The sequence below is a fragment of the Capra hircus genome, chromosome 15 (assembly GCF_001704415.2).
Source record: "Capra hircus breed San Clemente chromosome 15, ASM170441v1, whole genome shotgun sequence".
NCBI classification, from domain to species: domain Eukaryota; kingdom Metazoa; phylum Chordata; class Mammalia; order Artiodactyla; family Bovidae; genus Capra; species Capra hircus.
In genome coordinates this window covers 2,318,976-2,345,619 of record NC_030822.1, presented here as the reverse complement: position 1 = coordinate 2,345,619, position 26,644 = coordinate 2,318,976, and the positions used below count along the sequence as shown (strand labels likewise).

The 26,644-nt window shown below is 47.9% G+C and overlaps 2 protein-coding genes and 1 long non-coding RNA gene across 5 annotated transcripts; 2 read left to right on the top strand and 1 right to left on the bottom strand.

Annotated features, from left to right (window-relative positions):
* On the top strand, positions 128-9,600 carry TMX2 (thioredoxin related transmembrane protein 2). 2 transcript variants are annotated; one of them, XM_005690286.3, is made up of 8 exons: positions 128-416; positions 5,962-6,022; positions 6,254-6,367; positions 7,127-7,203; positions 7,419-7,570; positions 7,733-7,798; positions 7,877-8,006; positions 8,744-9,600. In XM_005690286.3, the coding sequence occupies exons 1-8, from the start codon at positions 228-230 to the stop codon at positions 8,888-8,890; spliced, it is 936 nt and encodes a 311-aa protein (XP_005690343.1). In that variant the 5' UTR covers positions 128-227; the 3' UTR covers positions 8,891-9,600. The 2 variants fall into 2 exon arrangements, with proteins under 2 accessions (XP_005690343.1, XP_005690344.1); XM_005690287.3 differs by having other exon boundaries at positions 138-416; positions 7,464-7,570; positions 8,744-9,599.
* C15H11orf31 lies at positions 10,648-12,323 on the top strand. 2 transcript variants are annotated; one of them, XR_001919192.1, is made up of 4 exons: positions 10,648-10,942; positions 11,018-11,163; positions 11,287-11,391; positions 12,139-12,323. It is a non-coding gene; the product is annotated as a chromosome 15 C11orf31 homolog (long non-coding RNA). The 2 variants fall into 2 exon arrangements; XR_001919191.1 differs by having other exon boundaries at positions 10,649-10,942; positions 11,287-11,416.
* Positions 12,937-19,052, bottom strand: BTBD18 (BTB domain containing 18). Its single transcript, XM_005690318.2, has 2 exons — positions 18,929-19,052; positions 12,937-14,996 (listed from the first exon to the last, which is right to left on the bottom strand). Exons 1-2 carry the CDS (start codon positions 19,050-19,052, stop codon positions 12,937-12,939), a joined length of 2,184 nt encoding a protein of 727 aa, XP_005690375.1.

Genomic DNA, 26,644 nt, shown 5'->3' with positions numbered 1-26,644 from the left:
AATGAAATGACTTAGGTAGTAAAAGCGACAGCTAGGTTAGCCAATAGCATATCAAATCCCTTTCTCACCTTCCTTACCTGCCGTAGAGGGCCAATCAGAGATCTAGCTCCGGGTCTAGAGGCGGGGCATCTGACACTTGGCCCAATGGAAACCTTCAATGGTGAGAGAGGCGGGACCAGACCTACGGAAGCCGAAGAGAGCGGCCGGTGCCTCAGGGGGCCGAAAAGATGGCGGTCCTAGCGCCTTTGATTGCTCTCGTGTATTCAGTCCCGCGACTTTCACGATGGCTGGCCCGACCTTACTACTTTTTGTCAGCCCTGCTCTCTGCTGCCTTCCTACTCGTCAGGAAGCTGCCCCCTGTCTGCGAAAGTCTCCCCACGCAACGCGAAGACGGCAACCCGTGTGACTTTGACTGGGTGAGCGACCCTCCTTGGGACCCCACGACCTTGACTGTCTCCGCCCTGGTGGTCGCAGCCGGGAGCCCCGAGGCTGACCGTTTTGAGAACGCCTCAGGTTCCGGGCCTCTTAGCGGACTTGACAGACTGCTAAGAGTGTAGGGCGTGGATTGTTACCGAGCCTAAGCCTCCTCTTGTTTAGGGTGAGAAAGCAGCCGGTTAGCTCGCCCAGCAGTCTCAGCCTTCTGCCTTTTGAGGCCAAGCTCCTTCCCACCTGCCAATCCATGCTCAACCAGAGTCTTCCCCAGACTGGGCCCTCGCACTCTCTTCCAGTGTTGCTCGTTAATAAAGAAGCAGTGAGTTGTACAAGGCGAGTAGTATTTGTAGTATTCTCGTTTTATTGATGAAGAAACGGATCTTGGCGTAGTTAGGAGACTCGTCCAAGGTCACACAACTAGTGAGCGACGAGGATTTGCAGCCACTCTTTAGCCATGGTAACAGCACACAGCCATTTCTTAAAATTAAGTTAACAGTCTCTCAGGGCGGACTGTGTGCTGGGCTGCGTGCCGCATACTGGGGATGTAAAAATAAATAAAAGTTAGGCCTATGGAAATGGAATTGTAAAAAAAAAAAAAAGAAAAAAACGCTGTAAAGAAATCTGTCTCAAGCCTCTTGGAGTTCTCCCTGAACTGGAATGGAGGGACCACTCAGAAAAATAACTTGAGGGGCTTCCCTGGTGGTCCAGGGGCTAAGACTGCACTTCCCTTGCAGGGGGCCTGGGTTCCATCCCTGGTCAGGGAACTAAGATTCTGCATGCTTTAATGGGGAAAAAAAATGTAAAATAAGTTGAAGCTTTCGCCCTCTACTGAATAGCCACATACATGTTCTGAGGAAAGACAGTCACCTGAGTTTTTGTCTTTTTTTTCCAAAGCCCGAAATGAGCCTTAATCTTTAACAGAACCTGCTTCCTTACTTTTTATTCTTCACTCCACACTTTTTCAAACTCTATCCTTTCCCAGTGTTATTAATTAGCTCAGATGTAGCCATTTTCTTCAAAAGATCCTATTTTCATCTATCCAACTTTAACCAAAATAAGACTTAAACATATACGTGGATGAAAATAAAGGTTTTTATAAAAGGGACTTTTTATGCAATTAATTTCCCTGAATACTCTTCCCTAATTATATGCAAAATACTGGAAGGTGTTATGTTTTCTTTTTACTCTTTTTTTTTTTTTTAACTATATGGTACTCATAACTGTTTGTCTTCCTGGGAAATCTGTGTTTTACTTATTGACCCTGGTGATTTGGAAGTTATAATATTAAGGTAGATGGTGTTAGCAAGGGTGTGACTTCGCTGGTGGCTCAACAGTAAAGAATCTACTTGCCAGTACAGAGACTTGGGTTCGATCCCTGGGTTGGGAAGATCCCCTGCAGAAGAAAATGGCTATCCATTCCAGTATCCTTGTCTGGGAAATCCATGGACAGAGGAGCCTGGCAGGCTTCAGTATATGGGGTTGCAAAGAGTCAGACAGGACTGAGTGAGTAAGCACATACACCCACAACCTTTGAATTTGAATAAGGGCCAAGTATTAGATAACAACAAGGAAGTAGTAGTAGTTTTGTTAGATATGATAATGGTATTTTAGTTTAAGAAAGAAGTTCTTATCTGTAAGCAATGTGTATTGAAATCTTTACAGCCGAAATGATACAGTTGCAATTTGCTTGTAAGTTTCTCCAGCAAAAGAAATGGGTAGCTAGATGAAATATTTTGCCAAATATTACTATTGAAACTGAGTATTAGGGGTTTACTAAGGTATTGTAGGAGGCGGGAAATAATTTTCCCTTTGCCCTTCTGAGGTCTTGCCTGAGACTACTGTAATAAAAGACAGATTGAAGTCAATTAAAATACAAACACATTTATTAACATGTGCAACTTGTGTACAAGGGAGATACCCAGGGAAAAATAAGTGACAAAAAGGTTTAGAATTCCACCTTACATGGCATCTTCAACAAAGAACAATAAATTTGTGGAGCAATGACAGGATGAAGAAGGAGAGTTTTAGGTTTGCAGGAGCTGAAAATAAGAAAGGTAAACTAATGGTAGATGAAGGTGAGTTTGTTACGGTAGATCCCTCTGGCGTTACCTCCAGGCTGATAGCGTCTAAAGTTATCTCCCCTGATTAGTTTTGTCCTTGGTAGAGAAGGTAAATTTTTGTCCTGCTCTTAGACATGTAAGGGAAGGGCATGGAGCTTTTCTTTATTTTACTTCTCATCAGTTGCCTTTAGACTCAAAATAATCCTTATGCCAAAATGGTGTACTTGGGAGTGGCATATTCTGCCACCCTTCAGTATCCTCTCTGATTTGGTGTGTGTTTGAGAATTTCCTTAATAAAAAGTTTGAAACAGGGCTACGCTGGTTACTCAGTGGTAAAGAATCCACCTGTCAATGCAAGAGACACAGGTTCGATCCCGGTCAGGAAGGAGTCCACTTGCTGTGGAGCAGCTCAGCCGGTGCACCCAGCTATTGAGCCTGTGCTCTGGAGCCCGGGAGCTGCACCCACTGAGCCCGCCTGCGGCATTTACTGGAAGCCCACGTGCCCTAGAACCCGTGCTCTGCAACGAGGGGGCCGCCGCAGTGAGAAGCCCGCTCACCCCCACGAGGGAAAAGCCTGCCTGGCAACAAAGGCCCGGCACAGCCAAAACCAAGTAAAGATAAAATTAGCTTTAAAACAAGTTTGAAATGGTGAATAAACAAGCAAACAACCAAGGGAGCTCTTGTTTATGCAGTTATTCTGGAACCCAGTCTCGTCCTGTCTTCTACTGATGTCCTTAAGATCATCCCAGCATCATGCCAGCAGGTGGAGAAAGAAAGCTGTCCCGCAAGGACGTGCATCCCCTTTCTTAACTGGGCACAGAAGTGGTGCGTCACTTCCGCTCACAGTGCGTTTAGGAGTGCTGGTCACACAGTTCTCCCTAGATGAGGTATGTCCAGGAGGAAAAGGAAGTAAGGTCTGGAGTATACATGGCTAGTCTTTACCACAGACCCATTCTCTCTTTCAGTTCAGTTCAGTTCAGTCGCTCAGTCATGTCCAACTGTTTACAACCCTATGAATCGTAGCACGCCAGGCCTCCCTGTCCATCACCAACTCTGGAGTTCACTCAGACTCATGTCCATCAAGTCGGTGATGCCATCCAGCTATCTCACCCTCTGTCGTCCCCTTTTCCTCCTGCCCCCAATCCCTCCCAGCATCAGAGTCTTTTCCAATGAGTCAACTCTTTGCATGAGGTGGCCAAAGTACTGGAGCTTCAGCTGCAGCATCATTCCCTCCAAAGAAATCCCAGGACTGATCTTCAGAATGGACTGGTTGGATCTCCTTGCAGTCCAAGGGACTCTCAAGAGTCTTCTCCAACACCACAGTTCAAAAGCATCAATTGTTTGGTGCTCAGCCTTCTTCACAACTCTCACATCCATACATGACCACTGGAAAAACCATAGGCTTGACTAGACAGACGGACCTTTGTTGGCAAAGTAATGTCTCTGCTTTTGAATATGCTGTCTAGGTTGGTCATAACTTTTCTTCCAAGGAGTAAGCGTCTTTTAATTTCATGGCTGCAATCACCATCTGCAGTGATTTTGGAGCCAAAAAAAATAAAGTCTGACACTGTTTCCACTGTTTCTCCATCTATTTGCCATGAAGTGATGGGACCGGATGCCATGATCTTCGTTTTCTGAATGTTGAGCTTTAAGCCAACTTTTTCACTCTCCTCTTTCACTTTCATCAAGAGGCTTTTTAGTTCCTCTTCACTTTCTGCCATAAGGGTGGTGTCATCTGCATATCTGAGGTTGTTGATATTTCTTCCAGCAATCTTAATTCCAGCTTGTGCTTCTTCCAGCCCAGCATTTCTCATGATGTACTCTGCATATAAGGTAAATAAGCAGGGTGACAATATACAGCCTTGACATACTCCTTTTCCTATTTGGAACCAGTCTGTTCCATGTTCAGTTCTAACTGTTGCTTCCTGACTTGCATACAGGTTTCTCAAGAGGCAGGTCAGGTGGTCTGGTATTCCCATCTCTTGAAGAATTTTCCACAGTTTATTGTGATCCATACAGTCAGAGACTTTGGCATAGTCAATAAAACAGAAATAGATATTTTTCTGGAACTCTCTTGCTTTTTCCATGATCCAGCAGATGTTGGCAATTTGATCTCTGGTTCCTCTGCCTTTTCTAAAACCAGCTTGAACATCTGTCTTTAGAGTATATTCCTTTTAGCCCTGTCTTTGGTCTCCTGATTGGGCATAATTCTCTTTTAAATCATCTTTCCATAATTATAAAAGCCACTTGAAGGCCAGTTTCATTCTTGAAAACTCTTCGTAATTTCTACTCAGATGGAATATATAGTAAGGTCTGTCATATTCCCTACCTCACCCCCCGCCCCCACTTTCAATGTCCATTTCTAAATCCAGTCAGTTGGTTTTTGTTGGAGATTGAGGCTGAAAACCTAGGTCCCTGATTGCTGGCCGTAAATCGCAGTTAATTGGTTTTGTCTGAAATAATGATTTGGATCCTGTATGACTAACAGAAAGGTGTGGAATGCCTCAGAGCCTCCAGTCTACAGAAGGCCCTCCCCGTGTGCAACCGCTCACCAAGTCTTTGTCACTCTTCACTGCAGTCTTTACTCTTTGAAGTTACCTTGCTCGTGTCTTTGCCGTTTTTATTGTCTGTCTCACTTAACTCACATGGAACTTACCTTCTAGAAGGTGAGAAAGAGCAGTAAACTCGTGGTACTGAAAAGTACCTTTGAGAGGTTTGAAAGGCCTCCTTCAGCTCTCAAATTATATTCAAAGTGCATGGGTTATCACTATGAATATTAGGTGGAGAGGAATGTTTTAACTTACAACCAAACAAATAGAATAACCATCTGTTGTATTGATGGGAATGATTGAGAAAGTTTAGCTGGAAAAGGTTTATTTTACCAGGGTCACGCTGAGCTGATTGTGTGTCTTACAGTTTTACACCATATACTTTATGTCACTGTTTCCTACTTCTTACCTTCTTTAATCCTCAGTCAGGGAAGCCAGTGTTCCCTGGTTAAGTGCCTTGCTGAAAGGCAGCAGGCAGTTTGTGGTAGGGGTAGAATTGGAACCTGGATCTTCTGACTGGTGTTTTCCCCACTACCCCTTGTGCTTGCTAAGTCACTTCAGTTGTGTCTGACTCTTTGCGACCCCATGGACTGTAGCCCTCTAGGCTCCTCTGTCCATGGGATTCTCCAGGCAAGAATACCGGAGTGGGCTGCCATGCGCTCCTCCAGGGGATCGTCCGACTCAGGGATTGAACCCGCCTCTCTTGTGGCTCCTGCACTGGCAGGAGCCCTTCACCACTGGCGCCACCTGGGAAGCCAGCGCTGCTCCTTAGCCGACTCCAGTTATTTCTCTACCGTCACCGTTCCCAGTCTCGATCTTCGTTGGTTTTCTCTCTGTTGGTTTGTATCACATATCTGGCTCCCTTGGTCACCCAAATCGCTTCCGGTCGTGGCCTTTCTGACGCTCTGATTCTGTTCCAGAGAGAAGTGGAGATCCTGATGTTTCTCAGTGCCATCGTGATGATGAAGAATCGCAGGTCCAGTAAGTGTGGTTTCCCGCAGTTCGGACCGACAACCTCCAGAGTCTTCCTCTCATGTTGTGAGAGGGGCATAACTTGGTGAACTTGTCCCTCATTCTGTGCCAAGGCTGAATTTGACCTTAGACTTTGATCCTCTCCCCCTCTCCCGTTTCAAAGTATTCCAAGGAGAGGGACAAATAATAGGACACGGGAGCACGTGGCCCGGCCTGACCTCTGACACCTTTGTGTTTCAGTCACCGTGGAACAGCATATAGGCAACATCTTCATGTTCAGTAAGGTGGCCAATGCGATTCTTTTCTTCCGCCTGGATATTCGTATGGGCCTGCTTTACATCACACTCTGCATAGGTAAGGAGACTAAGACTTGGTTGTGGGAACCAAATTCCAACACCACACCAGTTCCTCCATTCCTGTCTTACATAGCTTATACCTAATTAATTGTGTGAGGCTCAGATGATGAGAACCTACAGAGAGTGTATTTTAAGAGGAAGGGAATGTGTTTATGTATGTCTACAAAATGTACTCTTTGGTACTTGAAATCTTTGGGTTGGTTTGAAAGTAAATCCCCTACTCAAGCCCTTACAGGTTTCCTGTGTTGACTTAAAATGCGCAACATGAGAGCTGCAAGTTAAGTTTTAATTGGGGTGAAATGAGGGCTGCAGGCTGGGAGACAGCACCTCAGTTAGCTCTGAGAAACTGTTCCAAAGAGGCGGGGGGAAAGGACAGCATATGTGTGATTCTGGCGAGGGGGGAGCACATGCGGTCAGCATGTATTTTTTACAGAAAGTGTGTGCTAGAGTCATGAAGCTTTCTGCCAGTCACGAGAAACCGTTGTCACCATGAAGGATCTTAGTGCTTTTCTAGATGTGAGGAGATACACGAATTGGGCTCATAAAATTGGCTCCTGAGAACATATAACTATCGGAAGACCTGTCCTGCCAGTTTTTCCCTGAGCACAGGGCGCCTCGTTTCTGCTCTGCACCCTGAGCTCCTTTAGGGGGTGTTGAAGGTCGGCAGCTGCGGGCGCACGTGACTTAATCCTTACAGAGGTAGATGGCAAGTGCCCCTTGGCAGTTAACACCTGTGACATCCTTTTTCTGTGTTCAGTGTTCCTGATGACGTGTAAACCCCCTCTGTATATGGGCCCTGAGTACATCAAGTACTTCAGTGACAAAACCATTGATGTAAGTGCTCTTCTTCCCTGTTCCTTGGGTGCCTTGGGGGTGGTTTTGTCGTGCTCACTGCTCAGAGGAACAGCCATACTTCAGAACTGAAGTCAAGGGCATTGGTTCATTGTGGGCTCCAGAGGAGAATCAAGGGCACCGTGGTCCATTGCGGGGTCTACAGAGGTATGGAAAGCCGAGATGAGGAATTAGGTACTAAAGTCTGTATCTTCCAGGAGCCTGTGCAGTCCAGTTCACCGTTTCCTCTCTGTGTGTGGCAGGAGGAGCTGGAGCGGGACAAGAGGGTCACTTGGATCGTGGAGTTCTTTGCCAACTGGTCTAGTGACTGCCAGTCATTTGCCCCTATCTACGCTGACCTCTCGCTCAAGTGAGTGGGACAGGGGTGGTAGAAGCTGTTCCCTCCCTCTCGTTGGTTTGTCCTTGGTTTTTGCACACTGCAACCCAAGGCACTCCCGCCCCGCCCTCAGGCATCTGTGCCTCTGCTTCACTGACTCCTCTCTCGTCTTGTGAACCAATACATTCCTCCCAGGTACAACTGTACGGGGCTGAATTTTGGGAAGGTGGACGTTGGACGCTACACTGACGTTAGTACACGGTATGTGAGGGCCTGGCAGGGGGGTCCCTTGTGGGGATACACGAAGATGCACTTACAGAGAACCTCTGGATCCTGCAGGTACAAAGTGAGCACGTCACCCCTCACCAAGCAGCTGCCTACCCTGATCCTGTTCCAAGGTGGGAAGGAGGTCATGCGGCGGCCGCAGATCGACAAGAAGGGCCGGGCTGTCTCTTGGACATTCTCGGAGGTGTGTGAGTGGGCAGGTAGTTTGCAGGAGGGTGTAGAACGGGAGGTCAGTTTGGAGCCCACCCTGGGTTTGATTCCTAGTTGTGCTACTTGCCCACAAGCTTTGAGAGTGTGGACTATTTATAAGGTCTCATTCATGGATTCACTCAGCGAATTATTCTACCATGTGCCAGATATCTGAATAGTAGGGAACGATTATTAGTTAAGATTCAGTTTCGGTGGCTCTTGTCCTTATAGTCTCCTTGGCAGTAAATTGGAGAGGGTAACATTTTCTTACAGGTTTTGTTTTGCAGATTACATTAAATAATATAGCTGTAATTCTTGGCACAGTGACTGGCACATAATAGGTGAATATTAATTGACTTTTTCAGGTACCCCAAAAGAAGAGATCTGGGTTAGATTCCTGTCCTTTGCTTCCTCCCTTCCTAGACTGTGTAGATACAATTGGCCCTTGCACAAACGAGTCAGAACTGTGTCGGTCTGCTCGTGTGGATAGTGTTCAATAGTAAAAACTACAGTGCTGTGCGCCCCACGTGGTTGGCTGGAGCTGCACACAGGGAGCCACAGATTGGGGGGGGACTGTGGTTGCGAAAGGCTGACAATAAGTTATAGGTGGATTTTTGACTGCAAAAGGGTTGGTGCCCTAACCACACCCCTGTTCAACGGTCAACTGTACTTCTTCCCAGACACCACTCTCCCTTCCACCTTGAACCTGATGCGTGCGTCCCTTTTGCACAGGAGAATGTGATCCGAGAATTCAACTTGAATGAGCTCTATCAGAGGGCCAAGAAGCTGTCAAAGGCTGGAGATAAGATCCCCGAGGAGCAGCCTGTGGCCACGGTGCCCACTGCCGTGCCAGATGAGGAGAGCAAGAAGAACAAATAGGATCCCTGCTTCAGTGCTTCCTCTCCGGTCAGTCTCAGGCACCTCGGAGGCCCTGCCCTTTCTGTAACCACAAGCCTTGCCTGAGGCCCGGGCCTTCTATTTATGTTTCCCCTGTTTGGCTATGCCTAGATGGGGAGGGTATTGCTTCTGATTTTTAAGAGGCATCCAGGGCAATGACAGGTACCCTCTAGGAAGGCCCCCACTGTTGCGGCCTGCTGTTTCACTGGAGGGAGGGAAAGATCTTGTCTGGCGGAGGGAGAAGGTTTGCCCTCCACGCTGGGCCAGCACACACCACCGTGTGCTGTCTGACGTCTCCATCAGGCTCTGGTCTCATCATTCCTCACGGTGGCGCCATGCAGCCTACTTAGACTAGATTAAACCCTAGCGTAAACAGGCCAAGGTGCAGAGTTAGTGCTGAGATTTTCCCCTCATGGAATCTTACTCCTTTAGGCCCTTCTGGCTTAGTCTGTGGTCTGTATTTAAAAAAGTATAAGCCTGTGACCGGTCCCAAGGAAAAACCTTTAACCACAGACTTTTCTCTTTGAAGATTTCTGAATAATCTACCTATTTTATGAAGATTGGGAGGGAGGGGAATAGAACTTTGAGACTTCCTTTGTGTGGTGGGCCCTGGATGGTGGCTCACTTAACCCTCCTGCATCCTCCCCACACCCAGTTGATGGTTTTGCACAATAAACAGACTGAGAATCACTTTTGATTGTGCCTTTGTGTGTGATTCATGCATCACAAGTGGAAGTGTTGGTCACTTGCGTTAGAAAAGCCAGGCAATTGCAGAGGACTCCTCCATAGTCTTCATTTCAAAGGCCACCTGCTTAGTTCATCAGACGCTGCACACAGGTCCCTGGGGTTGTGGACAGCTGCAGAGGGTTGGGTCTTCCCTGTGTTGGTGCTTAGTTGCTCGTCATCCTGTGGACTAGTCTGCCAGGCTCCTCCGTCCACGGCATGTCCTTGGCAAGAATACTGGAGTGGGTTGCCATTTCCTTTCTCCAGGGGATCTTCCCGACCCAGGAGCACACCCATGTTTCCTGCATTGGCAAGTGGATTCTTTACCACTTGGCCACCTGGGAAGCCCTTTTGAAGAGTAGGTATCCAACAGAACTGAAGAATCTAGATTATCATGATATGACAGTACAGACCTTAATGAAAGAGAAGGGGGAGGAAATGGGGGATGAGTAGGGCTTAAGAAATCCCTGGGCATCTTTTTCAAAATAGACATTAGGTAGGCTCGTCAAAATCTCAGGACCTTTGCATGCATTTAAAAATGTTCCTCAAATGGTCTTGATATTTCTAACACCCTACTATCCCACTTGAAAGTCAATGATGTAAACAGTATAGTGAATTTACTTAGTATTTATTCATATTAGTTAACGAAGGATCCTGAATGATTACCGACGTTAGAAAGCAGTTAACTTGGAAGAAGCTCAAAATGAACTGGAGATATAATATTGGCTTGGCTTTAAAGACTAGGAAACAATCCAAGCTTCAAATCAAAACCCTGCACCCGTAACAAAGTTTACTTAATCCCAGAGGTTAAGCTGTACACTTGGTCTGGGACTGCTCCGTGGGTCCCAGGAGCGAAGTTTCGGGTAGCAGTCCTGGTGGACACCGTTCAAGCTGGCGCCGCGGTTACAGGAAAGCCTGCGCGAAGACTTGTTTTCGCAGCGACCCGGCCCCCCAGCCAGGTGGTTGGGCGCGGCGCCCCGCACCTCCCCGCCTCTGCGCACAGCGCGCCTTCGCCCGAGGCCCCGCCTCCAGACCACGTGTGCGCCCTGCGCCACGCTTGCCGCAGCTTAAGAGAGGTTTCGCGTCGGGAGCTGAGTTCCTGGGCTGCGGTTCGGCGCTCGGAGCCCGGCTGGTCTGTGCCCGGTGGCCGCGCCTGTGCCCTGTCCCCAGCCGGGCCCCAGGCGCCATGGCGTCCCGCGGGAGGAAGCGGAAGGCCGAGGCGGCGCTGGCCGCTGCGGCCGAGAAGCGGGAGAAGCCGGCCGGCGGCCAGGAGGGGGAAGTGGCGGGGCCGAGCGTCGTCATCGAGCACTGGTGAGCGGCCCGGGGCGCGGGGGCGCGGGCGCCGCAGGCCGGGGCCCGGCTCTGACCTCGCTCCTCTTCCCGCAGCACGAGCTGACGAGTCTACGGGCGCAACGCCGCGGCCCTGAGCCAGGCGCTGCGCCTGCAGGCCCCCGAGCTGGCGGTGAAGGTGAACCCCGCCAGGCCGCGGAGGGGCAGCTTCGAGGTGACGCTGCTGCGCGCCGACGGCAGCAGTGAGTGCGGGCCGGGCGCGGGGGCCGGACAGCGCGGGCCTCCAGACCGCCGCCTCCCGGTGGCTTCGGGGAACGGCTGCCGGGTTCCAGAGCCGTTGCGCTTCACGTGGCCTTTCTTCCCAGGCGCGGAGCTCTGGACGGGTCTTAAGAAGGGGCCCCCACGCAAACTCAAGTTTCCGGAGCCTCACGTGGTGCTGGAGGAGCTGAAGAAGTACCTTTCGTAGGGAGGTGGGGCAGAAGGCGTCTCGCTGAGGTTCGAGATGGCAAATGGGGGGCGTGGGCTGATCTTGGTGCGGCTGCTGGCGAAGCAGCCCTTCCTGTTAAAGCCCTGATTTCACCCAGGACCGACATCTTCATAACTCGCTTCTGCTCTCGAGATTTCCTCTAGTGGGAATACCTCGTCCTCTTTTTCCTGGTGGAAAAACTGAAGTCGCCCCACCCCCCCCTAAAATTTCCTATTCACTGTGCCCTTTGCTACAACCTTCCTGTTTCACTCCAGTGTCTCTGAGCTAAGTCGTGGAATGCCGTTGGTAATGTAAATGACTATGAGAATGCAAATTGTGTCCTTAGAGGGTGCAGAGAACTGTGTCCCTTGGAGTATGGGCTGCTGTTCCATTTTAAAAACAACCGCTCACTTTCCTGTAAATCCCACCGACGCCCTCACTTATGTGTGTGTATGTTGCTTCTCCCTGGCCACATCTCTGTGTAGTTTCAGGTATGCCTGCTGCCCTCCGTGTTACCAGTATGTGCTGCCAGCCCTGCACGGTGGTGCTGGCACTCCTGGTCGCAGAATCCGACCCTGTCTTTTTCCGAGTGCTGCACACAGGGCTTTTGCATGTTGTCAGGCACTTGATGTTGAGTGAGATGGGGGCAGGGTGCGTGTACACCCCTTGAGCTCTCTATGTTCAGTGGTGGAGGGCTGGCTAGGATTACCTGGATCCCTTCTCTAACTCTTTTCCTTTCTCCTTTTCACAGCCTCTGTCCCTGGTGATACTGGAGCATTTATGACGGGACGTGGCCAAACTTCAGTCATGTCCCCGAAGCTGTGGTTTCCTCCCCTCCAGAAACGATGGTTCAGTTGTGAGGCAGTCCTCTAGTAAGACATTGAAAAGTTCTTGGATTTGGTTTAATAAAAATTAAAGGATCTGAGTTGACATAAAGCCTGAGTCATGAAGTGAATTTATTAATATGGGAAGGGGGCCCTCAGCCAGCCTTCTGGGATTGGTCCTCATGTTCTTCATAGCCTGAGGTCACCAATTAACTTGGGTCTCCTATGGTCCCTTATTAGAGCATGAGAAATACTTGTATAAACTATGGGGGAAAAGGAAATAAAAGAAACTATTTTTCTCACCTCACTTCTCAGAAGTGATGGTGCAGGACACCTTCCCAGCCCCGTGGAGCTTTTGGCTACACGTCCCATGCCGGCAGTGACTAAGCCATACACACCAGGTACTAGTGATCAGATGCCTGCTGCTCGCGGAGACTGGCTTTGCTGTCACCTGTGACCCACTAGAGTTGGTGACCACACAGTTTATTGTTTCACTTGTCACTAACTGGAAGACAAGATTATAAAAGAAGGGGATTCAAGTTCATAATTTTCTACCTATCGAGTGACTTCTGCCTGGCTCCAAAAGCCTGCAGAGGGAAGGAGAGCTACGGGTATGCCTGCCTCTGGTGCTAAGGGGACAGGGGCGTGTGCGGGCCTGGCAGTGACCTCTCAGCCAGCATGTCCCACCCTCCCCGTCCCTGCGGCCTGCCCTCCCTGCTCTGCCACTATGTTAGTATGTCTACCTCCGTTTCTGACTCTGAGGAAGGGTCAGGCCACACGCAGAGAATATTCGTGGGTAGAATCCCCTCTGACAGTGAGCCTACATCAATCTCCTCTTCAGGGCTGGCAGGAAGTGGACCCGCCCACTCAGAGCTGCCAGATTCCTCCTTGCCTGCCTCTGGAGCTGGGTATAATACCTCATCCATTGATAGGGACACTTCCAGGCCAGCGTCCACCCAGTTTGAACAGGGAGGCGAGAGGTCTCCATAGGACCTTTGGGGAGGGTCAAGGGAGTCCATGTGGAGAAGTTTGTCTCTCTGACCTTCCAGTGGCTGGGAGCTGCTAATTTCCAGGTCTGGAGTCCAAGAGCCTCCCACTGAAAACACCTCCCCCTCACTTACCTCGGAGGGCATGACAAGGGGGCTGAAGGGCTCAGCTGGCTCTTTGTTCTCAGAGGGCAGGTCTAGGGGGCTGAAGGGCTCAGCTGGCCCTTTGTTCTCACAAAGAGGTTCCTTTTCCAGTCCCGTGAGCTCCCTGGGCCAGAGCTCCACGTCCGGCAAACACCATTCTTCCCCTTCAATCCAGGTCTTGCCTGTTTCTGTCAGGTGGTAACTCGGGGTCCTGCAGCCCTCAGCCCGGGGACTCTCCAGAGACTCCATGGGCGGCTCAATGTCGGAGCCGCAGAGCATGAAATCCAGGATCTCCTCCAGCTCACTGGTGGCGGCAGCACTGGTGATGCGGTACTCCTCAGCTTCGCAGGGCTGCCCGAGCAGGGCTGGGTTGAACGTGTAGGACTCTCTGCAGTCCACGTCCAGTCCAGGTTCCTTCCCTACCAGCTCTGGGCTGGACCCAAACTCGGACTTCTCCACTGGGTGGTCTGGGGAGCGGCCTGCAGAGAGCAAAATGTCTTGTAGCCTGGAGCACACGGGTGAGTCCTCACACAGGTTTGTTCTCGCGGACGACAGATCCAGCTCCTTACCTGGGGATGGCTGTGTCCCCAGAAGCTCTCCTGAGTCTTTGAGTTCTGGGATTTGAGGGCTACCTTGAGAGATTCTGAGGGGAGGCTCCTGAACGACCTCCCAGCAGGTCCCGTTGACAATCTTGCGAAGCTTCACTCTCCCAACCTGCCCCTCCTCTGCAGAGTCCGGGTGCGGGGCCCTGGCTTCGGGGCTCCTCTTCTTGTTCCCACCCATCTTCCCAAGACCCGATGCGCTTGGGCTGCTCCCGAGGGGACTGGCTCTCCCTGTTTTCTGCTTGTCCTCGGGTGCTTCTTTATTTGTACTCTTCTGCCGCCACAGACGCCGGCCAGGGACTGTGGGCACTGCGCTGGCTCCACTGAGGAGGCTGGCAGGCTTGGATGTACAGACATCGGGAGATGGCTTTGAGCGGCTCAGCTTGATCTTCCTGGGTAGGAGTCGCTCGTCGACGGAGGGGTACAAGCTGGGTGGGGAGAGTGCGACAGGACTGAGGGTGCGGTCACTCCTGTTCTCTTTAGGTCCCTGACCGTGGCTCGATGGTGAAGCGATTGTTTCTTGTGGAGCTGGGCAGGCTCTGGCCTTCCTCTTGAGTAGGAGAGTGCCAGATGAGTTCTCCGGGTTCTGTCGGTGGTTCTTCTCCGGGGGCCCCTCCTCCTTCCCCGAGGACTTCAGTCTTGCTGCCCCGAGAGGACAGGGCGCCTGGGTGACAGGCAGGGGGGCTCGAGGTCGGCGGCTGGAAGCCACCACCCTGGCAGAGATTGGCGCAGGGCTGGGAGGTTGCAGGCACTCCCTGTTCAGCCTTCGACCCTGAGGGGCCTTCACCAGCTTCCCACCCTCTAGCTGGAGGGATTCGAGCTCAGACACACGGAGCTGGCGGGCTGCGGAAAGCACATCCTGGGCTTCTTCCCCAGATAATTCCATCTCGGAGGTGTAGAGGAAGTCCACCAGCTTCCGCAGGGTCCTGATCTTCAGGCCCCCCAGCTCAAGCACTACCTTCCGACCCTGGGCTGGCTTCTCCCGCTCCAGGCGCTCTGTGAAGAAGGGGCTGCAGGCTGACAGGATGCAGCAATGGGCTGGGACTGCCTCACCTGGAGGGAAACCCAAGTATTTATCTCAGGCCGATTGGCACACTCGTGGGTTAAACAGACACTGTACCTGAATGTACCGTCCCTTCTGTTTCCCTCATGGAGGTTCAAGTAGGAGAAATCTGTTTCTTCTGCCTACCTGGAACATTCTGCCATTACCCAGCTAACTCAGTTTTTATCCTTACAGGCTTATTTTAGACTTTCAGAAAGCCTTCCGCACCCCTCCTCTGCCATCCCGTCTGGGTTAGCTGCGCTGTAGCTATCACAGCATCCAGCTATCTGCATTGCAATTGTCCATCTCCTTCACTAAACTTCTAAGTTCCAAGGACAGGGACTGTCTGTCTGACTCACTGAAGAATACCCAGTACTTGACACAAAGTAGGGGATCAAACACTTGCTGAATAAATGTTTTTGACTCACCCAAGAGTTTAAAAATTTGTACAGAAGCTGCTTGTGATCTAATCAAAAGATCATGAGCTTTGGATATGGATAATCAGGATAATCAGGGAAGCTTGCTTCCCTGGTGGCTCAGACCAGTAAGAAATCTGCCTGCAACGCAAGGAGACCCAGGTTCCATCCCTGGGTAGGGAACATCCCCTGGAGGAGGGCATGGCTACCCACTCCACGATTCTTGCTTGGAGAATTCCATGAACAGAGGAGCCTGTTGGGCTACAGTCCATGGGGTTGCAGAGAGTCAGACACGACTGAGCGACTTTTCACTTTTCAGTCAGGGCTCATTCTCCTGAAATCTCTCCACTGCCTGGTATCCACTGTCCTGAGCCATCTTCTCATTTTATGGGCACTTCCGGAGAAATTTTTCCCTCTCCCATGGCTTCCATTAGCAAAAGCTTGCTGATGATTCTCAGATCCAACCCTGCCCAGATAGCTCTTCTGAAATACTAAGCATGCCACAGCCTGCAAAACAACATGGATGTCCCACAAGTACCTCCAATGCAACCTTTCTAGAAAGTAAACTCACCATTCCCCACACTTCAAAACTTCCCGATTTTTACTTCAAAATAAGATAACACATTCACCCAATGGCCCAGGCCTGAACACTAGAAGTCATATTTGATTCTTCCTTTTCTCTTACTCACTGCATCCAATCAAATATTAAGTTTTCTTTTAAAAAAACACTAATAACTCTTGAGTCCTTATTATGCACCAGGCACCTAAGGCTCTTACCAGAATTAGTTTTAATCTTCACTGCAACCTTGTGAGATAGTTGTTATTACAGATGAGTAAACTGTGGCATAGTGTAGTAATGTGCAAAATTACAGTTAGACGCTTACTCCTTGGAAGCAAAGTTATGACCAAACTAGACAGCATATTAAAAAGCAGAGACACTATTTTATCAACAAAGGTCCATCTAGTCAAGGCTATGGTTTTCCCAGTAGTCATGTATAGATGTGAGAGTTGGACTGCAAAAAAAGCTGAGTCAAAGAACTGATGGTTTTGGTGGTGTTTTAGAAGACTCTTTGAGAGTCCCTTGGACTGCAAGGAGATCCAACCAGTCCATCTTAAAGGAGATCAGTCCTGAGTGTTCACTGGAAGGACTGACACTGAAGCTGAGACTCCAATACTTTGGCCACCTGATGTGAAGAGCTGATTCATTTGAAGAGACCCTGATGCTAGGAAAAATTGAGGGCAGGAGGAGAAGGGGACGATAGAGGATGAGATGGTTGGATGGCATCACTGACTCAATGGACATGAGTTTGGGTGGACTCCGGGAGTTGGTAATAGACAGGGAGGCCTGGCATGCTGCGGTTCATGGGGTCAGAGAGTCGGATATCACTGAATGACTGAAGGAGCAGGGACAAGATTTGAACCCAAGGCTACCTTAGTCTATGTTCTTAACTGCAGCAAGTTTTGTAAATTCTTTTTGTTGCTGTTGTTCAGCCGCTAATTTGTGTCTGACTCTCTTCGATCCCACGGACTACAGCACACCAGGCTTCCCTGTCCTTCACTACCTCCTGGAGCCTGCTCAAACTCATGTCCATTGAGTCAATGATGCTATCCAGCCATCTCATCCTCTGTGGTCCCCTTCTCCTCCTGCCCTCAATCTTTCCCAGCATCAGGGTCTTTTTCAATGAGTCAGCTCTTCGTATCAGGTGGCCAAAGTATCAGAGTTTCAGCTTCAGCATCAGTTCTTCCAATGAATTCAGGGTTGATCTCCTTTAGCACTCACTGGTTTGGTCTCCCTGATGTCCAAGGGACTCTCAAGAGTCTTCTCCAGCACCACAATTTGAAAGCATCAATTCGTCGGTACTCTGCCTTCTTTATGGTCCAACTTTCACATCCATATACCTCTTTAATACTTCTCTTTAAATAGCTCATAAACCATATATTTCTTTCTATTCTCAATGCCTTAGTTCAGGCCACAGTTCCCTTTCTCCTGGATCCCAAAACAGCCCCTATCTGGACTCAATAACAATCTAATAATTCCCCTCATTGCAGCCTGAGTGCTATTTCTAAACCAGTTATGACCTTCTTCTTTAAAATCTACAAGTATAATTCCAGTGTTCTGAGGACAAGACCAACTTCCTTGGTATAACACTTCAGACCTGCTAACTTCTCTAGCAACAGCTCTGGTCAATACACTTCTTATAGTCTGTGCTCTAGCCATAATGAACCACTTGCAAACCTCTGGTCCACACCTCTAAATCTCAGTACACGCTGTTTTCTCTGCCTGGGAAAATCCTTCCCCACTTCTTCCTACGTCTATTTGTCCTTCACAACTCATCTAAGAGGTTATTTCCTCCAAGAAAATCTCCCTAACCCCCATCTCCCAACCTCCTCAGGTCTGTGAAGTAGGTGCCTCTTTTGCACTCCTGTATCAGCCTGTATCTACCCCAATGTTATTTATTACACAGCCCAGTTATCTGAATGCACTGGTTACTGGAATATCTCCCCCTTATATGGTTTCCTTGCAAGGATGGGCTTTATCTTCATATATACTATGTGCCCATGCTAGCACAGTATACTTTTTTGGTTTACTTTGAATAAAGGAATGAAACGCCACTCTTACTAAGAGAACCAACAGACAAGTCACTTAAATCACTGTCTCAATTCGCACATCTGTAGAACTGGAACCATACAACAATATTCTTTATCTCACAAGGCTGTAGTCAAAATCAAGATGAGAAACTAAATTATACTATATGTACTTGGTAAACTGGAGAGTGTTACACAATGTTGGTAATGAAGAAAGTGAACTGCCAAGAGACGAAGTTACTTGCTTGGCAAGACGATAGGAAAACGGGGCTTCCCTGGTGGCTCAGTGGTAAAGAATTTGCCAACCAATGCAGGAGACACAGGTTCCGTCCCTGGTCTGGGAGGATCCCACATGCCGAGAAGCAAGTAAGCCATACTATTAAGCCTGTGCTCTAGAGCCCAGGACCCATCCACTGAAGCCCATGCACTCTAGAGCCCATGCGCCGCAACAAGAGAAGCCAGTGCAACGAGCAGCCTGCGCACTGCGATGAACAGTCCCCACTCAGCGCAGCTGGAGAAAAGCCGGCGCTGCAATAAAGACCCAGCGCAGCCCAAAATAATAAATGAAAAAGGAAGCAGAAAAGTACGTAATAGGACCATCTAATACTTACATTCTGCTTAGTACAACATTAAAAGTACCTTTCTAAGTGTCTTACGTATGTTAAACTCAACCTTCACAATCATCCCACTACCATATTATCCACATTTTATAGAATTTCTATACTTACGGAGCTTTATAATTAGTTCATTTTTTTAAAGAGGAGTATAATCTCACTTTCACTTTTGAGAAATGTACCCGTCCTAGAAAAAGCTCTTTACCAAACAGGACTCAAAGTCAATCATTACACACTTTCCTGGTTTTGTCCTTCACTGCCTGGCCCTAAAATCATTTTCTCTTAGTCTATGGTGAGTTTTCAATTGAGTCCCTACTAGTCTCTTACCTTCTGCCTGCAGAAGGACATCACAGAACACACCACTCTGTTGCTGGTGATAAAGCTGCAGAAAAGCTAACCGGAGGAACCGGGGATTCCTGTACAGGATTTTGGGACTGGCAGGAGAGCACATGTTGGTCTCTTAACAATCTTTCTGGGTTTTCATGGATCAGATTCCTGTGGGTGAGATAACACCTTTCAGAGGCATGAAAGGCATACCTAATTTTTAAATTTTAAAATTAGGCATACCTAATTTTTTTCTTTTTATGTTTAAAATGACAGGGGAATTTTGAAAGCAAGAGACAAAAGCATGAATTGAGGAACCATAAATCCAGGGATTGCGCCCCCAAGTGTATTTTAAGAATATCCTAGTGGTTACAGGTGGGAGCTCATTGATAGTCTTAGATTCGAATCTCATCTCTGTTATTTATTAGCTGAACTATATAATTTCAGGCAAATGATCTAACTTATCTGACTCTTACTTTTCTGATCTAGCTAGGAAATGGGAAGTATAACAGTCCTGTACTAACCTCATAAGGCTGTTTGAGAGATTTAATGAGTCAATTTCTACCAAGCTGCTTAGCACTGTGAGTGCCTGGCATAGAACTAGCACTACAAAAATGGAACTTTTGTTATCCTTAAACCTTCGTCGTTCATATTAGCAGGGACTCAACTCCTATGGTGCTGACTACTCATATTCTTCCTGAGCATCACATTTCTGAGTTTCATGGGTGTACTTCCCACATTTAACACATTTTAACAAAACACTTCTTGAGTATTAAATGATCTCTAAGAAGTCACACACGCCTTATTTTCTCCAAGCTCATTCTATCACACTAACCAGCAGAGGGTGCACGGCAAAGAAGAGAAGCTGCTGGGCTTGGTGAGAAGGTCTCCAACCGAAATAAGACTGCCACCCTTGGTTCAGATGTTCTTGTCCAAAGGAAGCCTGTTTCCGCCTGGAAATTGGCACAGAATTTAGTCTTTAGGTTTGTCAATCCGGTTAACTATCTGGCTAACAGTGAAGCAAAGATGATTATGATAGATTCTACCCCTTCCCAACACAAGCTGGGTATTCGGACTTCCGGCTTACCACGTTTCCAGTTTTCTGCACCGAGATCCCCACACGCTGCACAGGTGGCGTTCCTTTCCTGGCATGCAGGTTCACGTCAAACTATCGGTAAAGAAAAGAGTGGAAAAGGTAAATTAAGAAACCGTAGGTTCCATTCCATCCCAGCCAGAGAGCGGTTGCAAGGGCCCAAACGTAGGCCCTGGGGGAGACTTCCCGACCCACCAGCACTGGGCCTCGCCCCCAGACCCAACCTGGAATAGCTCTGCGGGAGGAGATGCTCTCGGTGCTTGGGTCCTCGATCCAGCCTGCCTTGCTTCCTCCCACACTCCAGCCTGGCGCGGGGAGGCTTAGCAAAGCTGCACAACGTCCCGAGGTCTCCTTCCCTGTCTAACACCAAAGGAATCGGGGTTGGCGGAGCGGGGAACGCAGGGCTTCAGGGAAGGCCCTGCAAAGCGGGGCGCTCCACAAGCTCCGGGCGCCCGGGGCCCAACTCCTTTGAAGAGAGACCTCTCGGCGCGAAGGTTTCTGGGAATGGAGCGTGGGGGTCCCTGAGGCCCGAATCCAAGGCTCGCCTTCACTGTCGCCTCCGGTCGCAAGGGCTTTGCAGCCGCCCCCCGAGTGCCCTCGTCCTGCCGCGGGCCCCGGCACACGCGTGCACCAGGATGGGGGGTGACAGCGAAAGCCTGAGGCCACGCAGCCCGCACCACACACCTCGCGCCACCGTCCTCGCGCACCACACGCACGCACGTCGCGGACCCGACGTGCTTCCTCCTCCCCCAGCCTCGCAGGTTGACGCCGGGCGAATACGTCATCCCGCATTGGCCAAGGCCCCTCAGACAGCCAATCGCAGGGCGAGGGGCGCTTTGGGCGGGAAGCTAAGTCTCGAGGGACTTGGGGGCTGGGGGCAAGAGGGGTCCCACGAGGAGAGACGGGGGGAGGGCCCGCCGGGGAGGGATTCTGTAGGAGCAGGCCTCATCCTTGGCACCCGACGAAAACAAATGGAAAAGAGGCTCCAAGGAGGTGGGAGGACATCTCTGGCTTCCGGTGGAGGAGGCTGCTAATGGCCTCGGTGCTGCTAAGAGCGCCCCAGGCGTGATGGAGGCGAAGGCTTACGGGTGGCGCCGGTCGCACCAGGTCCCACATGTCTCACACTAGGTGGCTCCTGAGGCCAGGAATGTTCTGGAACAAGATTCCTGGGCTAACTCCTGATTTCAGGTTTGTCATAGACTCCAGCCCAGACCCACATCTGGGAGACCTGATAACCCGCGGCGGGGGGCAGAACTCTCCATCCGGAGGGATCTCGAGTGTTGAGGTCTTTAGCGCACTTCCTGGTCGGAAACACGCTGTTTTCAGGGATGAGATCAAAAATTAAATGATCTTGAGATCACGCATTCTGAGAGCACGCCAAGCCGCGTCGGAACCGCACAGCAGTTCTCTGCCCGGTGCGTGTTAGGACCTGGGTCCTGGCTTCAGGTAGCTGTCCGGCGTCGTCCTGCGCTGGACGGAGCCTGCCAAATCCAATGCCACTGGGGACAAAGTGTGGTGCGGTCACGCGGCCGGAGGCAGGAAGGACGGTACCTGAGAGACGGGGAACCTGTCCAGGGACAAAGCGGAGAAGGGTGAATAGTACCGGGCGCTCAAGTGTATCTTCATTGCTATTTTACATCTTTTCAAAAGGATCTGAGGTGGTTGATTGAAATACGGGGCGGGGCATGGATTGCCAAGTCAGGTAATATTTTCCCTAGTTTGAGCTCCCTGCCCTTGAGATGACGGAAGAAACAAGGAACAGAACGACATTTGGGGTTGCTGTCAGACTTTGAAGAGGTAGCAGTTCGTCAAAGGACATAAAACTTAGCAGAAGGAGGACAGATTTTTAGATGCTGCCAGCGCGTCACACACGCACGCATACACACACACACGAAAGCAAGCAAGGGAAAAGAATGGAACAATACTTGTTTGCAGCATCTGTTACTGTGGAAATGAAGCCTTGGCTCGGCAGGTGCGGTGCCACCGTAGGTGATTCTATGGCATTTGTCAAGAAAATAGAAATATTGCATCCTCTCAGAAATATATTGTTATCAGGATTAGATTAATTTTCAAGAGGTAGAGAGGACTCACTTCTTTTGTTTGTTTGTTTTAAATGCAGCAACAGTTTAGTTAAATCTTGTGTTAGTCAGTGTTATAAAGGGAATGAAAAATGGCCATCCTACCCAAGGCTTCAAAAATGGCAAACTTAGGATGGTAATGTGTTGCCATCAGAGCAGAGAAAGAAGTAAAAAATGTTTTGTTTTCCTTTGTATGGGTAGCCAGTGTGGTTTTTTTTTTGGAGTTGGATTTTTAAAAATTTCTTCTTCTTGGCATTTATAGTTTTAGGCTGTTTTAGAAGTAAAGTCATCACAGCACAATGCTCTGCCCTATATAATAATTTTAACATTTCTTTTTAAAGTACAGTTTTATTTCATAGTTCAGTTTATGATATCTTTTCTTTGTGTGTATGTGATGATGGTTGTGGGTGGAGAAGTTAAACTCAGAGTTGTAAAAATGAGTACTGAATGTAGTCTTCCATGCGGTAACACCAAATGAAAAACAGAAAAAAGGAAGGGGGAAAAAAGCCTCCAAGAAAAACAATCCTTTTTCTCTGAACACATCCATTGATTTCTCTCCATTTTTACTGCTACGACTGTAGTCAGCTCCATATCACTGCAGCTTGACTTTCAAACTAATTTCCTTGCTTTCACTCTTCCCTCTACTTTAATCCATTTGTCACATAAGCAGCCAGACCTTTTCAAAATGTTGATTGGATTATGTCATTCGGCAGTTTAAAATTTCCACAGGCTTTCTTTCACCTAGAATAAAATCAAAACTCCTTTCTCTAACCTATAGATGCCTTTATACTCTGATTCCCACCTACACCTCCCTCATTTCCAACATGTTCTGCTGGATCCAGTATATTTCAGGCCCACACTTTAGGGCTTTGGCATTAGTAGTTACCATTGTTCATATTTTCTCAAGGTTGGCTGCTTCTTACCATTCAGATTTCTCCTTAAATGTCACTTGTCCAGAGAGTTTGTCCCTGACATCCAATCTAGAGCAAGCCACAGGTCCTTCTCATCAGTCTGTCTCATCTCTGCATAGTGTTCCAGCTGGCATCTTATTTGTTAACCTGCAATTTCCCCTGACCCAGGTAGAATGCAGACTTATTGAGAGCAGGGTACTTGTCTGTCTCCTTATCCTTGACCTCTAGAAGAGTGCATGAACAGTAGGTGTCCAGAATAACCCAAAAGGAACATGTCTTTTTATTTTCTTTTCTATTCACTGAGTATAAACAGTTTTTCTCTCAGTGAGTGTTAATCCTTATGATTCTTTATTTGAAGATGGCTGTTTCAGATAAATTTAACAACTTTTCATCACTGAGTTAACTGTTTAAATTTGTATATGATTTTTTTAAATTTATTTTTTATTGAAGGATAATTGCTTTGCAGAATTTTGCTATTTTCTGTCAAACATAAAAAATTGGTATATAATTTTATTTTGAATGTTATCTACAAATTCATTAATGTTAAATGACTTGTCCAGGATTATTTAACTAGTAAGACAGCAGACTTCATTATTCGTGTGTTGCTAAATATGATATACAAGGCTGAGCTCTGGGGATACACTAGAAAGATAATTTTTATGCCTTCATGGAGCTTATCTTCTGGTGGGGGAGACAGGAAAACACACAGACACATACGCATGAAGGAAGGAAGGAAGTCAAAATATTTGCAATCTGTTAGTGATGGTTTGAAGGAAATGAGACTAATCCATCTCTAGAAAATCATAGCTTATTCTAGATAATAGCTCTCATCTAGGAACCAGTGAATCAACAAACTGGTTGATTTCTGGTGTTGTTTTCCTTTGACAATCATCTTTGGCTTTTAAACTTGCTGTACAGGACTAGGAACAGATGGAAAGTAGAGGTGAAAGAGGGAGAAGGCAATGGCACCCCACTCCAGCACTGTTGCCTGGAAAATCCCATGGACGGAGGAGCCTGGTGGGCTGCAGTCCATGGGGTCGAGAAGAGTTGGCACGACTGAGCAGCTTCACTTTCACTTTTCCCTTTCATGCATTGGAGAAGGAAATGGCAACCCACTCTAGTGTTCTTGCCTGGAGAATCCCAGGGACGGGGGAGCCGGGTGGGCTGCGGTCTATGGGGTCGCACAGAGTCAGACAGGACCAAAGCGACTTAGCAGCAGCAGCAGCAGCAGCAGAGGTGAAAGATGTGATAAAGTAATTGGAAAAGATTCTTAGGCGATGAGAGTTAAAGGCTGTTTGTTTCTTTGTCAAATGTATTCATTTCCCACTCTAGTTTGTTTAAAGCCCATCAGATAGGTGCTGTGATGTCTGTTTGGTCTTCCAGCACTTCGGAGAGAAGTTCTTTTTGGCCACATTAGACCAAATGAGAGGGTCTATGAGACTGTAGACCAAATATGAGGGGGTGGATAATGATCAGATAAACCTGATTAGAAGGGCACTTTCATGCTGAGGAGTGGGATTCCAGTTTAGATAGATAAGGAGGGTCAGATTATGGTTAGTAAATGTTACTTTAATGTATTGGATGAATAAATATGGATCTTGAAAACAAATGAGGAGCTTGGCCTTTATCCTGACCACAGTGTAAGGTAATGGAAATAGCATGGGTTTGGAGTTAGACTGATAAGGGTTTACTCCTTAGCTGGATGAGCTCAGGCAAGTTTCTTAACCTTGCTGAGCCTTGATTTTCTCATCTGTAAAATGATGGTAATACTATCTCCATGGTGGTATTTTAGAAGTTAGGGATAATGAGTGCAAAGTCCCTTACATGATGAATGAGTCATCATTGGTTGCTATTTTGGGGCAATGGTGAGCTATTGAAAATTTTTTGCCAGGGTAGATATTGATAATCATAACTTACTGAGTTTACACTGTATGCCATGTATTCTTTTAAGAACTTTATGTGTATTTTAATTCTTTTAACAGTCCTATGAGAGAGATACAGTTATTATCTCCACTTATAGTTAAGAGACTGAGTCACAGAGAAATTCTGTAACTTTTCCAGGGTTGCAGTGTGTAGCATGTGTGTGCTGCTTGCTCAGTCGTGTCCGATTCTTTGCGATCCCGTGGACTGTAGCCCGCCCCAGGCTCCTCTGTCCATGGGATTCTCCAGGCAAGAATACTGGAGTGGGCTGCCATTTCCTTCTCCAGGGGATTTTCCTCAGCCCAGGGATCGAACCCATTCTCCTGAGTCTCTTGCCTTGGCAGGCAGATTCTTCACCACTGCGCCCCCTGGAGGGCCGCGCAGTATGCGCATTTACTTGCTTAGGTATACTTAGCAGAAACGGGTGCAGCCAGTCAGCCTTACTGCAGAACCTATGCTCTTAACCACTATTTTAAATTATGAAACCTGTATGAAGATTCATTTGGTAGCAGTCTTCAGATTTTTAGATTTTTCAGTAAGAAAGAAAGAGGAAATTTTCAGTTTATCGTTATCATTTTCATATAGTTAATGAAATAGTCTTTGTAAGCATAAAAAAATTTTCAATCTCTGCCCTTCATGGCCTAATAGTCTAAGAACATATTAAAGATAACTCTTAAGAGAAAAAGAATACCTGTTATAATCCTTTATTTAGGTCAAGCATAAAGAGAATGCATGAACTAGACCTTCTTAAGCCCGAACTTCACAAATGAATTGAACTTTCTTGATGTAAGAGTTTCTTTTCCTTACATGTGCTGTTGTCTCCAAATATATCACTTGTTTATAGGGTATCATTTACGATGCCCCTCAAGCCCACGTTATTTTGATTTGGGGCAAATGAGAAGACTGATTTTCTTCAACAGCCTAGTGGATTCAGCTTCCTTCTAGTTGAAATTATGTATGTGTGTGAAAGTAGCTCAGCTGTGTCCAGCTCTTTGAGACCCCATGGATACAGTCCATGGAATTCTCCAGGCCAGAATACTGGAGTGGGTAGCCGTTCCCTTCTTCAGGGGATCTTCCCAACCCAGGGATCAAACCCAGGTCTCCCGGATTCCTTACCAGCTGAGCCACAGGGGAAGCCCAGTTGAAAGTATAGATGCTAAAAATGTTAAGTCGAAGTATTTGTTTTTCTAACTAACTCAAATGCATTTAAACGAAGATAAAATTGAGGATTTACCTCAGATATCCCCTACCATCCCAGTCAACACACTGTAGCCCTGTTTCTAGTGTTGCTTGCTCCTTCCCTTCTTATCTTCCTGTGGGAAAATGGTTTGGGGTAGAAAGCAACAAACCAAATAACAGCAGGCAAATAAAATCAGCTTTTTTTCTTCCCTACCCGGAAAGGAAGGAGGGAGCAAGAACTCCACCATCAAAGAGAACCGCGGTTCTTAGGCATGCCGTTCTAGAAAGCCCTTGTTCCTTCAGCCCCCTTCCCCGACCCCTCCCAGCTCTGCAGTAATCCCTTAGAGATTATATAGTCTCCACTTTAAATATAAATATATATATAAAACTTCCCCCTGTCTCTTTTTCTCCTCCTCTTGCTTTTTTCCCCTGTTTCCTATAATAAAGTTTCCTATTGGATAAAATCAGCTCCCTGATTTATGCCTAGCTCCTATTGGAAGTTCTCAGGGGCTGACATCACTTAGGAAAGCGAGGGGGT